Source organism: Salvia hispanica, chromosome 5 (genome assembly GCF_023119035.1).
Source record: "Salvia hispanica cultivar TCC Black 2014 chromosome 5, UniMelb_Shisp_WGS_1.0, whole genome shotgun sequence".
NCBI classification, from domain to species: domain Eukaryota; kingdom Viridiplantae; phylum Streptophyta; class Magnoliopsida; order Lamiales; family Lamiaceae; genus Salvia; species Salvia hispanica.
Genome location: NC_062969.1, coordinates 10,709,690 through 10,726,070, shown reverse-complemented (window position 1 = coordinate 10,726,070; position 16,381 = coordinate 10,709,690). Strand labels below are relative to the sequence as shown.

The following is a 16,381-nucleotide window of genomic DNA, read 5'->3' as shown; positions in this document are numbered from 1 at the left end:
ATTAATTTTGTTGCGAAAAGTCCAAAACCAATAGAACCAAAAAAACGACGTCGTTCACGTGACAAGAAAGTAGAAACACACTATAAACGCCGTTTCCCAACTGACCATACGCAGTGAACAGTATATTCCAAACTTAATCGAGAGAATTTTAGCCGTTGAGTTTTCACTCCGTTCCCTATTAAGTATTACCGCCGTTACTTCACAATTACATATACCTATAGGCTATAGATATAGTGAGAGAAGGAATTACGTACACCTATACATATCATATAGAGAGAGAAAGAAGTAGTACTTGCTCCTTTGCTTTAATAGTTGTCGGCTTTTGCTTTTACCACTCGCCATCTTCTCCGCCTTCACCACCACTCTTTTCTGCAACGAGTTCACACGAAACGGCAGTGTGCGTGAAATGCCGGTAATCTGCATCTGAGATCTCTGCATTTTCCTTTTTTGTAAGGTTATGGGCAGTGTGTCGTCGGAGGAAGGCAGTGAGGAGAGATGCGGGAGCTACAGCTTGAGCGCTGACATCAGCGAGTCGGAGAGCTCCAATGGCCAAGTAGAGGAGGACGAGTGCGGCGGCGCGTCCAGCTCCGCAGGATTTTCTCCCTTCGCCGCCGGCGCTTCGGCGTCCTTGTCGCCGACTTTTAGTTTTCCGGTCATCGGAGGCAAAGATGTGGTGGTATGGGACGAGAAGCCGCTCAAACGTAGCTCTGATTTGTCAGGTCTGCTGCTAGCTAGATTGTTTTTTTACTAATTTTGTCGTTTCTGCTTATCTCAAGTAATTGCTGCTTAGACTGAGCAATTGAGTTCTGTGTTTTCACGATTCTGGTGCTGATTTTGCTATTGATTAGTACTAATGTATAGTTTTTCACCGATCTAATTTTTCCTGTTCAGTTTTGGCTTGAATTTATGCAACATTAGTGTTTTTGATTTGGTGCTTTGGTGCATTTACTCGCAATCCATGGGTTGTACCCTAGAATCAGTGGTTTGTGCATAAGATTGGTGTTAGCCATAGCAATGCCCTAATTTTCTCTATCTTTGGTTGGATTTTAGAAATTGAGATGATGAAGGAAAGATTTGCGAAGCTTCTCTTGGGGGAAGACATGTCGGGCGGAGGTAAAGGAGTTTGTACTGCGCTAGCAATTTCGAATGCTATCACCAATCTCTCTGGTATTTTCCCTTAGCCTCTGTCAACAAGTTTTGGTTCCTTTTGCTTGTTTATTTTCTTCCTTTTTCTGACAGTATTTTTGTAATTGTAGCCACTGTATTTGGTGAACTATGGAGGTTGGAGCCGATGGCTCCTCAAAAGAAGGCAATGTGGTGCAGAGAGATGCAATGGCTCTTGTCTGTGAGTGATTCGATTGTGGAACTTGTTCCCTCCATTCAACAATACCCGGGTGGGGGCACATATGAGGTGATGGCAACAAGACCACGCTCAGACTTATATATGAACTTGCCAGCGCTCAAGAAGCTAGATGCGATGTTGATCAGCATTCTTGATGGGTTTTGTGACACGGAGTTTTGGTATGTTGATCGTGGAATAGTTATGGATGATCACGATAAGTATTCACCTGGTTCATTGTCCGGGAGGCCTTCAGTTCGACAGGAGGAGAAGTGGTGGCTTCCGTGCCCTAAGGTTCCTGGGAAGGGTCTGTCTGAAGAGTCAAGGAAGAGGTTACAACAATCCAGGGATTGCACAAACCAGATACTGAAAGCAGCATTAGCCATAAATGCCAATGTGCTAGCTGAGATGGATATTCCAGCAGCCTACATTGAAACATTGCCAAAGGTAATTATATTCTCTTTTTTGTGAAACAGTTTGCTAATTCGTTGAGGACATAGTTTAATTAACTGTATTTGTGGTCTCTGCAGAACGGAAGAGAATGCTTGGGTGACATCATCTACAAGTATATTACGGCTGATCAGTTCGCACCTGAACGCCTTCTTGATTGCCTCGACTTGTCAACAGAGCATCACACTCTAGATGTAGTAAATAGAGTCGAGGCAGCTGTGCATGTTTGGAAGATGAAAGAAAAGAAGAAACACCCTAATGATGCGAAATCTAAACGGAAGTCATGGGGTGGTAAGGTGAAGGGTTTTGTAGCTGATGGAGAAAAAAGTCTATTTCTGGCTCAACGTGCTGAGACATTGCTGCAAAGTCTTCGGCTTCGCTTCCCTGGCCTTCCACAAACTGCTTTAGATATGAGCAAAATTCAGTACAACAAGGTAGTTAACCAAATCTTTCTTTCCTCTTCATTTGTTGACCTATTATGTTGCACAATTTGCAGCCTGTAGAACTGTTTCTCACTAATTCTCTCTCTTGCAGGATGTAGGGCACTCGATTCTTGAGAGCTATTCACGAGTAATGGAGAGTTTAGCTTTCAATATAATTGCTAGGATCGATGATGTTGTGTTTGTGGATGATGCCACAAGGCGCTGTGCTGCAGCAGAGTCCATGTCAATCTTTGGGAGGGGAGGTGGCTTCAACGGCCTGCCAATCCAAAAGAAGATGTCACCAAGTCCCTTCTCCATTCAGCACACGCCCTACACATCTCCATTCGCAACTCCAACCTTCTGTTCATCCCCGCCCATGCCCAATAGCCCGAGAAGGTCTGTTAGTCCACTGAACAAGACTTCCCAGACAAGAGTGCAAAACCATAAGTTCGACAAGATAGTGCCCGCTGATCTGGATAAAGTCTGGTCCTACACTGGAAATCTAGGGTCCAGGAGAGTCCCGTGGAATGCCCCAGAACGTGATTGATGATCTAGATATCTGGTTGGTGTTAAATAGTGGATGATTCATCTTTATATATCCTGTATATTTGCGTAGTATATGTACCAGTTGAAGTTTTGTTCTTTCTTTTTAGCACTTGACAAGATAAATTAGGTTTATTTGTTACCGCAGTTATGCAGTTGCAACACTAAATTTGTGTTCTCTACAGCTTGTTGAGTAGTACTACTAATTGTGGTTGCTGATTTCCAGCAATTTAAAGAAAATTATATCCTAGAAAATCTGAGGTTGTCTCCATTCTACCGACTTCTGTTTCTGCCCTAACTCATCGCTATCTTGGCACCAACAGAAGCGATGAGAGCAAATACATGTATCTACCTTCACAGCTACAGAATCAACTGTAATGCATTTTAGTATGATGGCAGAAAGTAGTCAAGGAAATGCACAATATTCAGTTAAAGAACATGTACTTCAAATCATTCAACAACAGCTCTAAAATGATGTTATAGTGATACTTAAAATTTTGAATACAGCAACTAAAAAATATTCCAAGCACTAGCAAAATCAAGTGCAGCACACAATGCTGATCAATAAGCACAAACAATACACATATAAACCAATCTTTTAAACGAAATGCAAAGCGAGAATATCTCCGATTAACCATCAACGGCTCCAAATCAAACACTCCAACACCGCCACCCATCAGCCTCAGATACATATCCACCACCAACAATTCTCCATCAGATTCCACAACCAAAAATTGAACACGCAGCAACACTCAAATTCATATCAACAGTGTTGACAGCAACAATTCGACCAGTGTTATCGAATTTCCCTTCCAAAGGATCACGTCAGCATAGCAAACCATCAATTAGCGTCGCCAGACTTGCACACCGGAAATTAACCGGAAACGTTCCTTGTTAAGAGCACAACACGTCGACTTTCTCCATGTAGCTAAAGAGCTTCGGGAAGGACTTGTATTGAGATCGATCGAGCGGGAGAAGATTGGCCACGTTCTAAAAATAATTTTTAGAATGTTGATTAATAATTCTCACAAATTACGTCATACTACAAGTTAATTAATTTTTTGCTGTTTTTTTTAATTAATTATAAATTTATACAAGTAATTTTTGGTTTAGATACTTTCCGTAGGGAGTATTAGATATTTTAATTGAGTGAATTACATACTTCCCAAAATGCTCTTTAAATAAATATATTTTTCTATTTATGTCATAGAAACTATTCTGGCCAAACATAAAATTAGTACCAAAAGTGATATTATAATATCTTCTTTCCTTATCCTAATTCTTTATACTATTATTATTAATTAATATTAATATTAATATTCATTTTTAATATCATTTAAATATACTTAAATATAATTATAGTTATAATTATATTTAATTTTATTTAATTATTATTATTTTAATACTAAAAATTGATAGTAATTAATAAATAATTATAGTATAATTATATAAATTATGAATCACATAATAGTATGTAATAATTATTATTATTATTTTACATTAAATTAGTAACTAATCAATATAGATTATTATTGTTATAATACTAAAAACTGGTAGTAATTAATAAATAATTATCGTATAATTATATAAATTATGAATCATATAATATTATGTAATAACTATTATTATTATTATTTTATATTAAATTAGTAACTAATCAATATAGCCTTGATAAAAATTTAACATTGTAAATTGTATTCATAATGATATAAAAAGTTGAATATTTTTAGTTAGGTGTTTCAACCTTAAAATGAGTATAAAATAATTTAATAAAAAATATTCAATTGATTTAATTACTTTAAATATTAATTTAATTAGATTTTTTTTAATTTATGTTATGAATGCAATTAGATTAGATGTATGTATAAACCACTAAAAAGAAAGAAGAAAAAAGAAGGAAGATGAAACATAAACTAAGGAGAAAAAAGATAAAAGAAGGGAAGATAAAATACTAAAAAGAAAGAAGAAAATGAAGAAAAAAGAAGGAAGAAGAAACTAAAGAAGAAAAAGAGAAATAAGAAAGGAAGAAAAAATAATCACATATTTGGTACTATTTAATGGAAATTTCCAAAATATCCTCTATAAAAAAAATCACATATTTGGTATCTAGGGTTATTTTTGTCACTGCGTACCAAAAATGATATAAAATAAAGATCATATATCATTTATGTAGTTCACTCATTTTAATTCAAAACGCAATAATCAACTTTAACAATTCAACAACGTAGTACTACCTCTATCCCCCAAAATTTATTCCACTTTGACACGACACGAATTTTAAGAAATGTAATGAAAAGTGAGTTGGAAAAGTTAGTGGATTGTGGGTCCTATTTTTATATTTAGTTTTATAATAAAATGTGAGTAGGAATGCGTTAGTGGAATATGGACCCCACTATCAAAAATGATAAAAGTGAAATGAGACAAATTTTGGGGGACAGACGGAAATGAAAAAATGGGATAAATTTTTGTGGACGGATGTAGTGTATATAAAATACTGATTCACTAGGATTTGTTATGGATCTTGATTCAAATATGAAATTTAATTCTGCTGCATATAAATATGATATGAATTTCGATTCTAATATATTCATGAAATTATTGGTTTTTAAAATTACAAATTTTGTCATAATTTGGTAAATTTCATTAACTTAAAATTTAGTCAAGGAAGTCAAGAACTTAGCCTTGTACTAATTTTTCATGAGTTAGGAAAAAAAATGAATTTGTGAAAAAATCATTAAGGCCATGTTTGGTTGACAAGAAAGTAAAGTTGGTATGGAAAATAATTCCTGGGAAAATGAATCCTGGGAATATGATTCCTAATAACTTTATTTTACTGTGTTTGAAAAATAACAAGATTTTAAATTTTATATTTGATTTAAATACCAAACTAAAAATACACTTATTATTTTTTTATTTATAAATAAGAATAATAATATAAAATTTTAAATATAATATAAGTAATACTAATAAATATTATTATTATTATTATTATTATAATATTTATGGATATTATAACTAAATAGTTTTATAGTTTAAAATTTCAGTACAATTTTATTGATTAATTATTAATTGATAAAATAATAATTATTATTTATTATTATATGATTTATATTATGTAATTATATTTTAATTATTTAATAAATTATTATTTATAATTATGATAATAACAATTATATATAAATATTGTAATAATATAGTTATAATTATGATTATTTTGAATATAGTTATTTATTATACTAAAATTAAGTATGATTTAGAGTTGATTGGATCCAGTTTAGAGGTGATTGATCCAGCTTTTTTCAGCCCAATTCGGCCCGGCACAAATTGCGCTATAACTTTATTACACCTATTATTTGACAGACGGCCAGACCCAAAAAGAGGCCCGGGCCGGGCCGAGTTGAGATTGTTTACAAGATCATCAAACATCCAAAATCATGATTAACTCCATACTAACAGCCACCTTATTCTGAACGCTCTTTTCTGATACAGGCTTCAAGCTTTGCCACTTGAGGCGCACATCCATCACAAATTTTTGTCAGAAGTTGCAACCTCTTTTCTATCTCCGACATAGGTAGAGACGAAGCTGCTGTCGCCGATGCTTGCGACTCGGGCTCAGGTTTCTTGTCGCATATCAATTTCACCATCATCCCCTGTCAATGATTCACCACTATAAACAAGTGTTGCAGAAGAGCAGTAGAAAGAGCACATATTCATATCGTATAACAAGGTAGACGACACGCTATGGCAAAAAACGCGTTCATTACAGGCACTAGGCAGAGTATAATGCGCATGGTTTCACCTGGATTTGTAACATACTATACAATATGTAAAGATGAGTTGATGCAAGAGCGTCATACCTCGTGTTGCTGCCTGCGAGAATAGTCGCGCATCAGAGATTTCGCGAGTTTATTGCGCAGTGAGAGAGTAGCATCACCAGCACTGCCAAATATGAAGGATGAAAGATGATGCAGAACCAGAGAGAATGCTACTGAGCCCCTGTTTGCCGCTTTGTCAAGGGCGCCAGAGGTCCACGATTTCACGTAGGCTTCTAGGATGCTCTCGTTATCCTGCAGGCAACTTGAACTCATTAAATTTTATTCAATGTAAGATGTGTGCCTCTATCTTCAGACAGAACTGAATTAAGATCTACACGCACACAGTGCTGTATGATAGAAAACTGACACTCACCTCGATGGGTTCAAGGTAGCCATCAGCCTTCGCGAGGCACTTATGTAGAGGCGGCAGGAGCTCAAGAACGCGTGCATTAGACAAGGTATTCCACGCAGCAAGCCTTGCAGAATCTTCAACGGATTTATGTAAATACATTGCAACCTGCCTCCCAAATATGACATCACCATACGATTCAGCTGAGAACTGCTCCACTAGAGTTTCGATGAATGTAGGGTAGCTATCGTGGATGTCTGATGCAAACTTCAGGCGCTCAACACCCGTGTGACCGAGCACGTCTGAAGACCTCTTCTCATCAAGAACTTCGCCATACACATTCTGCAAGGTTTCATAGACAGTCCTGCTTTTCTCGTCTTCCAGAACACCCATCCCAGAAAGTAATGTTGCAGACATCGCGTGCAGTTTCCAAACAACTGGAACACATTTAGCAGGTGAGCGGAACTCAGAGCTAAGAGAAGTAGGGATGGCTTCGATAGCCAGGAGGAAAAAGAGTCCGCTCTTAGCAACTTCTAGAATGTCTGAGGCCTCCTCTGAATAGATTTCACCATGAGAAGCACCGGGCGGACATGTGTTATTGTTTAACTGAATGGTGGAGATTGCACTCAGAAACCAATGTTCAGGAAGAGGCAATCTCTGGCGAGCCCACTCCAATATTAATGAAGATGAAGAAGACATCACTTCACCAGCTTCACTTGTCGCATTCATATCCTCATGAATAGTTTCCATAAAACGAACCTTTTTCTTTGTAGATTTTTGGCTTGGATGGTTGGTCTCAGGCATGGCTTTTCGTTTCTTCTTTGCACCAAGCCACCTGGTTCTAAAGTGAGAGGCCAAAACATTAGATATCAGTGCATATTCTTCATCATCATAGTTCCACTTGAAAGAACTGTATCCTTTTCTAAGAGAGAGGAACTTATGAATGCCATAACTCAGATGCTTGAGTACAGGAACCTGGAAGATGATTTTTAGTAACTTATCAAGGACTGAGCTACTCCATGGGCCCACAATTAAACAAGCAGTAAGGATGCATTCTATCTTTTGCATTGTGCAGTCCATCTCTTCGGCTTCTGATGGATCCACAGTAGATGGAATCCCAAAAGCTTCAAGCAAGTAAACGAGCAATCTTGCGTCTTGCTGAGCCAACAAAGAATTTAAGGACCAATACCCTCCAGCAGAGGCACCCCAGCCAACACCAACTCCTGGAGCAGGGCCGCCTCTACTGAACATCTCAATAGGCCGCAGGAATTGCCAGTCACTAGTAATTGCTTCCATTGAAGTTGACAGCAGATACTGTATTTCAGTTGAACAGGACTTCAGTATACCATTAGCAAGAATCTTATCGTCCCTTGAGAAATTGTTGTATCCAACTCGTGCTGAATGGATATCGAGATTTGCATGTGTAACCAACTTATCAACAGAATCTGCTACTTGGAAGAACCCTTGGAGACAACATTGAGAAGATATTGCAAATTCAGGACTTCCTTGAAGTCTCAAATCACATAGATACTTTACAAAAGAGCCATTTTCAGAAGGATCACTTGATCCTCCAGACCTGATATACCCATTTTTAACAAATGCAAGTCCAATCTTAGGAACAAACTCTGGCAACCATGGCAATCGGCCATCAGGTAAGCTCGTAAAGTCCTCTGGGATGACAGCTTTCAGCACGCTGGCAAGCATACTTAAAACAGAAGAAATTATCCATAGCAAGGAATTTACTTTTGAATCCTGGAAACAGATCCTCTCACCATCATTACTTTGGGAGTTGAAGAGCCTCGATACGTATGCAATATTTTTAACTTGTATCCACTCAACTGCCGAATCTATAATAGGACCAAAGTGTCTCCATGACCAAGGGTCTGTATCTTGAACAGTATCTGCGGGTGGTTCTTGCATGCTTGAATAGAAGTTCGGAAGTCTATCAGCCATAACTCCAAGAAGAAGATAAGCTTCCCTTGTGATGGTACAGTATTCACTCACCACGTCATAGCTGCTTAACTTCTCAAAGGTAGGTACACTCAACCATGCACACAATGATGTAAATAGGTCAGAAAAGTCCGAAATACTATATCCATAATTAACGGAAACCTTCCATAAACGCAATTGTTCGACCAGCATAGCAGATGAAAGTATGCAGGACTCTCTCCTGGACTTGACCCATTGATCAAGAGAAAATGGATACCGGTACAAGTGCCAAGTCAGCTGGCGAAAAATTCCATTGTTAATAAATGTTGAGCAATTCTTCCTGCCATGCCGAGCCAATACCTTTAAACACCACCACAAGAGTAGAAAGATTGATTATTTATCAGAAAGAGTATAAAGATGGATAAGCAAACAAAATACATCCGGCAGCTTAAAAGGGAAAAACTGTGAAAGTACAGCTCACTTTGAATAGAGTAACAGATTTGATTTTACTGGCATTGATTTCCATTTGTTCATTTGAAGTAAATCTTCCAGCAATTGTCTGAACAAGCCTTCCACAGTCCAAAACTGTAGCAGCACAAGTTGGAGAATGCCTTGCTAAAGCTATCAATATTGATATTAAGCATTCTTCTAATGGTGCAGCAGGGTCTGTCTATTGGCACGGAATTGATAAATTTCCATTTTGTATTAAGAATCGCTGAAATGACGCAGAGAACCTAAAACAATTTGAATAAATATTTTACCTGTAAGAGATAGCAGATCCTTTCAAGAGTCCCCATTCTAACAAGACCAGCAGCAAAATCCTGCCCTGCAACAACTACATCATCCTGAATAGTGTGCTCGCCCTCACCTTCAGCTTCGTCATCCATCATCTCCTCACCACAACGAAGAATATTGGAAGGCTTAGTATTATACTTCCAAAAGCCACCACGAAGAAAACCAACATTAACATCTGGTTTACTTCTGAATACAGGAGCAGTAGAAACATCCTTCGAATACGTTGGTGTCCGCTGAAAAAAAAAGTAATATATATAAATTACAAAGATGAACTCATAAGTCATAACTGGAGCCAAGTATTAACAAAATATCTTTTGAGAGATAAAACTCTACCTCCAACATGTCAAATAAAATCTTGTTTGTATCATAATTCAATGCACTAAGAATGGCCTTGGCACAATTGAGGACAACGCTATTGTGGTTGTCATCAAAAGATATTCTACAGAAAATATCAGAACACATCACGGTCAAATAATTATCCAGATTTAAAGGAAGGGAACAAACATAATCCATGAAGGTCACTGATTTACCTCAGTAATAAAGCAAGCTCAGGTTCCGGACCCAGAGCATAAGCCCAAATAGCAACCCAGTCAGCAGGCTCCACAGAATCAGCAATATTAGAAACAGAATCAACTTGATTCTGAATGATTTTAGAAATTGCCCGATTAAGAATAGCTGCAATTACACTTAAAGCAAGTGTCCGTTGGCCTGGAACCTGAAACAAGTGTTCCAGAAGTAATAATGGTTATGGGATACATTCATATTTACAAAAGTATGTTATATGGTAGAAAACAAGTTCTTACTTACCACACTTCTAGCTAATGCTAATGCTTCTTTTATTGTGTAACCACCAGCACCAGGATCACCTTCAGTTCGAAGATAATCACGTTGGGAAACATTATTTGAATTGAATTGGCTTACATTTAGACAAATTTGATCAGCATCCCTGGAAAAATTTAAGTGAAAAAAATATCTTCTGAAACTAATTGACCTATGACAGATCAAAGTGTGACACCTTCAAAGTAAACATATAAATGGGACTATGTGGGTGTTTGGCTGAGGTTAAAAGCTCCTGAACAGCCTTGGATAAATGCGCTCCTAAACTAAGCTGTAAATAAATACTGAATACACGTTCCTTTATCTGGGCTTGCATTTGTAGAAACATTGTCTTCCTTATATTTTAATGCACTTTCAGTTTCTATTTCCATTGGTTCATGAGAGACAGTGTTCTCAGAAATTTTAGGCAAAGCTTCCTCATGTTGCATATCAACTGATGCACTGCCCGTAACATCTGTCTCGTAAGACTTTTGGCTACAACTGAACCTAACAAACAGGGGGAAACCAATAAACAAAAGAAAAACAGATACCTCCCATACACAAAGAAGCAAGTGACAGAGAGAACTAGATAGAGAAGAACAAATACCGGGCTGTGTGAGCGGTGGCGCGCCAACGGAAAGGGCAGCACGGTGGGGCGCGGCCCTGTGGGCGGAGGCAAAAGGCCCTTCCGCCGAGCTTCGGAGAAGCCCTTTTTTAACCGGGCCCCCAACCGGGCCCCGAAACATCATCTTCCCCAATTTGAATTGAAGTTGCTCCTAACATCTTGGATTTCAGATTTTTGCTCTCTCTGCTTGCATACTCACTCATGTTGAAACTCACCTACTATTTCTCTATTTCTCAGAGGCGTAAAATCAAACACCAGGTGTTCGTTTTCGACTGCGAACTGTATATACTACATCTGCAAAATTTCAATCGAATTCTGCCTCTAAAACCCTGAAATTATACTTATGAATACAAAATCTATCAATATATAAAGGGGCAGTTTTTTGGATGTCTATGTAGCACATTTTTGGGCGGGAAAATCATCCATTGGGACAAAAAATGGCAGATTCTCCTGGGCAAAAATTGGTCCAATGAAAAAGCAAAAAAGGGTTTGGGTTCTCTAAGAAGATTTAACATTCATTTATATGCAGAAACCCTCAATTAAATCTGCATTTTGTGGACTAATTTTCTTTATTTATTGATGGAGCATGGCAGGATCTTTGGGAAACTGGCTATAGCTCCAACCACAGGCGGCAAGGTCGAGGGGAAATGGGGCGGTGCAACAAAACGGGGTTTGGGAGAGAGAAAAAGAGATTTCGGAGCAGAAAGATGGGGGAGGAAGCGGCTCGCTGGGGGGCTATGCAGCAGTGCAGGGGGAGGTCGGCGACGAAGGGGCGCGGGGCTGTGAAGAAGGCGAAGCGATGGACGGGCAAAAGAAATTGAGGGGCGGGGGGATGCCGGGGGAAGAGGTGGGCACAGGGCATCAACAGAAGGAGCGGCGGGGGAAAGGGGCTTTGGGCCCCGCCCATTTCGGAGGAAACAGAGAGAGATGGTGACCCAAACGAGAATTTGGGTGAGCTTAAAAAGGAAGGAAGAAGACGACTGGAGGGGGGGTTTTAATTTTTAAAAAAAGGAAAACGGCGCATTTGGAGACGGTAAAACCTAAATTACCTTAATGTTGTCTATTCATATTCAATTTACAGTGGTTTACAGTTGATGGGGCTGGTTGTTGGATTTTCATTTAAATAAAATTTTGTATTAGTGGGATATTTTAACATTAATTTGTTACGTTACGTTTATTAATTTTTGTGAGATTAATGTCTCCAATTAACTAAACGCTACTATTAAGTTTATAGAATAATCACAAAATTAGATGAAATTATAAATAATTAAAATTAAATCAGAAACAGAATTAGATTAAATTCTAAATATTTAAAATTAAATCTAACTTATAAAGTTTGTATTACTTTTTATAATATAAAGAGTAGTATAAATTTTAAGTGATAAAATGTTATTACTTATTTTAAGTGACGACTTACTTTTTATATGTATATATGGCAGGAAATCAGAAATTTATCTTTTTCCTATACTAAACAGATATTTTTTTTCTTTGGCCATGCATGTCAAGTTATGCTATAGTCCAAAATTAAACATAAGAAATAAGTAGTCAACTAAGATGTGATTATTGGACATGATCAAAATTTTCTATCTTGGATCTCAAAGAAATTTTAAATTTCAATGATCTAATTTATTCATATGTTTAATGTGGGTATGTTTAATTATTTATTTCTTATGATAAAATATTTTTAAAAATTGTTGATTGGTATAGTTTGTTGCCATGATTTTTTTTTTTTAATTTGATTATATTTGAAGTAAAAAAAAGTACTAACAATAACATTTATAAAATATTACTCCCTCCGTCCCGCTTAAGCATGACATTAACTTTTCCTTTTTAGTTTGTCCCAACTAAGATGACACATTTTTTTTTGGTAACTTTCTCTCTAATTAATACACTCAACCACTTTTTCTTACTCCTATTAAAATATCCATCTTTCTTTATCTCTCTACTTTAATACTTACACTCACCTTCTCTCTCTCCAATTAAACACTTTAACCAATAACTCCTAAAACCCCGTGCCGGCTAAGCAATGTGTCATCTTAGCCGGGACGGAGGGAGTAAATGATATGATAATAATGATATATATTAAGAAGATTGGGTTGGATGAATATTGATGTAGAGGAGATATAAATTAATTAAATATTAAAAAAATGGACGGTTGGGTTGGATTGGGTTGTTGCTGATAAACATAGTCTAATGGTTTGTGTAATGACACCAGATTGATAAGTACACGGCTAGGTGATTATGTTTTGGAGGCTCGAGTATTGGGTAAATCGGTCATAAAGTCCTGATTCTTCGAATGCCTTTGATTTAATACTGTATGATTCAAGGTTCTCATTCAGATTCCAACAACGACAGTATGTTGCTATATTTAGAGTCACAAATCGTGTGTGTCTGAATATTTTAGTTTGTAGAGATGATGAATGATGATGACAGTAGAAATGAATCTACTGTTAATGTTATTTACAAAGAAGTTTTTCAAAATTTATGAACGAGGTTGTTGTTTTTCTAAATATTTTTTCTGCACAAATAAATACATGTGATTTGTTGATCGAATGAAACCATGAACAAATTATTCGTTCAAATATTTTTAATTCATTTGTATTTAGGAATACTTTTTCATTTATCTTTATATCTTATTCTATTTCATTAAAGCATGTCCTTTTTTGTTATTTTTTTAATTTATGTTACTACGCTTATAATTGATAATTCAATATTATTACGAAATGTTTCATTACAGTGGGTTGAGAAAATTACAAATGTTTGTTTAATGTTGTTTATAATGTTTTTAATTGTTTGTAATCTTATTAATATAATTTTTACTTTATACATATTCTTAAAAGAAATATAATTTTATTTATTTTCCTATATTCTTTATTTTAATCTATTTAGCTGTAAATATATTTTCATTATTAGAAAATCTTTTGTCCCGTGCATAGCACGGGTGATAACACTAGTTTTGACTAATGCCACTAACAAAAATTATACTTGCATCTATAGTATTTAGGGCCACGCCACTTATTTTTTATATACTCCGTACAATAAAAGTCTTTTTAAAAGCATAAAATGGAATACAACGGCGTAATTTTTAGGGAAGGCCGGAACAATAATTTAAAGAGTAAAGGTCAATTTTGATCCTAAACATATAGCCGAAATACGAATTTAATCCAAAATATTCACTTTATGAAAAATGGGTCCTTAACAAATGAAATTTTTGTCGATTTGGTCCATTTTTTGCGGATTCGTCAAGTTTTGACGGTCAACCGTCGATTAGTGAAATTTTGACCCGATTAGGCAAAGGTCATAGTAGTCCATGATATTCATAATTAAGATCAACTCGGTCCCGAATATTTTACAATTGAATTCAAGGTCAGCAGTGTATGATGTCAAAAAAACAAGTTTCTGTGTCACTGACACAATCAAAACCATCATCAAAATCAAGTATCCACCATAAAACAACAAGTACCTACCATAAAAAAACCAGGACACACCATCAACATAATAAATAAGTATTTAGAGTATTCATTACAACACAATCATTTTCACGAATAGGCAACATGACAATGGCAAACACTCTTCCATTAATTCTTCTTATTCAGTGACAGATGTTGAGGCATCAACTTCCGAGGTGGCTGGATCCTTATACATGTCCGCAATCGCACTTGTGCAAGTTGCCCTATTGGGGTCGAGTTGGTGGCACAACGTACAAGTTGGTTGTTCTTCATCTCAATTACGCTTCTTCCTAGTTGTAAACGGGACCACTTCATAAATAAAGACAACACAAAAAGAACAAAATTCAATTATGTAAAAGAATGTATCGACAAAAACAACACAAACAACATAAGAAGCTATAAATCTCATGAAACCCTAATAACAAACCTCAATTTTTTGATAGAGACAAGATAAGAAGCACCAAAATTCTTACCTTTGCGATTTCGAGTTGGACGAATTGGAAGCGGAAGCGGACGGTCGGTTTCTGAGGCAGTGGAAGCGAATGTTCGTGTTGTAGCTTAGTCCTCCTCTCAAAATCCTCATCGATTTTTGAAAAATTGAACGGCGTAGCTCCACGGTCATGGTAGGAAGAACTAGGGTTCGAAGTCGTCCTCCCTGCGTCGTCTTCTTCCTGAGGGTTTGCCGACGGGCTCGACTTCTGGAATTGGGGAAAGCTCAACTTCGCTTCGGCACTAAGGTTTGCCGACGGACTTTGTTCCATTTGCTTCAAAGGAGGAGAATGGTGTCCGTCAGAATCGGGCTCCGGCGGCCCTGCAGTTTCACTTTGATTTTCAGTCGGGTCGTGGTTGCACTTCCTCTTCCTCGAATACGCCGCTTTGGCATCTACAAGTCCGTCGGTGGAAAGGAATTCATGGTACGACGACTTCCAACTCATGGCCAACAAGATATAATAGGCGGCGTCGGCGGCGTTCTGGGTCGGAATCGAACTTAGGTTTTTCTAGATTGTGTTAAGAGAAAAAAGAGAGGGAAGAGAGAGTTGGAGAGTTGGGGATGAAGTCTATTTGTTTCCAAGTATTTGGAGTAGTTAGAAATGGAAAAGGAATTAAAAAAGTCTTGAAAAATAATTTAATTAGTAAAATCATTAGATGGCTAATAATTCGAGATTAAGCCTAATTGGGTCAAAATTTCGCTATTAGATGGCTTACTGTTAAAACTTGATGGAACCGTAAAAAATGGACCCAATCGACACGAATTTCATTTGTTAAGGACTCGTTTTTCAAAAAGTGAATGTTTTGGATCAAATTCGTATTTCAGTCATATGTTTAGGATCAAAATTGACTTTTACTCTGATTTTTAAATAGATTGCATAAAAGGAAAATTAAATGAATCGTTTTTATGAAAATTAAGGAGAAATGCATGCACAATTTGCAAAACTAACTTTGATTTTATTTGTTTTTATAAATTAGTATCATAAAGTTCTGAAATTGTTTTTTATATTCTTTTCTTCTACTAATTTGAGTTTCTTTTAGTTGTTAAATGAATTTGCATACTCATTTATAGTGTCATTCACTTCATCCCATAGCTTATCATACGATTTCTTTGTACGGCTTTTGATGACATTCACCCATCCATATTAAGGGCATGCTTGGTATGATGGAATGGAATGAAGGTTGGAATGAAATGTCAATTTCCTTGGATTTCCTTTGCATCTTTATCCATTCACTATTCCATTACATCAAGCAAATGAATAGAATGAAAGTACATTCCATTCACTCATTAACTGATTCTCATTATTCATCAAACAACAAGTGACTAATAGAATTCCAAGTTCCCAAAAATCAAACATTT

General features: G+C 36.6%; 2 protein-coding genes across 2 annotated transcripts; one reads left to right on the top strand and one right to left on the bottom strand.

The window, feature by feature from the left end:
- The first annotated feature begins 257 nt into the window (after positions 1-257).
- Positions 258-2,936, top strand: LOC125190982 (rop guanine nucleotide exchange factor 1). The gene is made up of 5 exons (XM_048088424.1): positions 258-719; positions 1,051-1,167; positions 1,257-1,786; positions 1,870-2,223; positions 2,324-2,936. Exons 1-5 carry the CDS (start codon positions 458-460, stop codon positions 2,756-2,758), a joined length of 1,698 nt encoding a protein of 565 aa, XP_047944381.1. The 5' UTR covers positions 258-457; the 3' UTR covers positions 2,759-2,936.
- Positions 2,937-6,078: 3,142 nt separating this feature from the next.
- LOC125189393 (transcriptional elongation regulator MINIYO-like) lies at positions 6,079-15,467 on the bottom strand. Its single transcript, XM_048086675.1, has 11 exons — positions 15,006-15,467; positions 14,684-14,841; positions 10,765-10,965; positions 10,450-10,657; positions 10,173-10,357; positions 9,976-10,081; positions 9,609-9,875; positions 9,329-9,517; positions 6,943-9,207; positions 6,612-6,821; positions 6,079-6,404 (listed from the first exon to the last, which is right to left on the bottom strand). The coding sequence occupies exons 1-11, from the start codon at positions 15,465-15,467 to the stop codon at positions 6,216-6,218; spliced, it is 4,440 nt and encodes a 1,479-aa protein (XP_047942632.1). The 3' UTR covers positions 6,079-6,215.
- Positions 15,468-16,381: the final 914 nt, after the last annotated feature.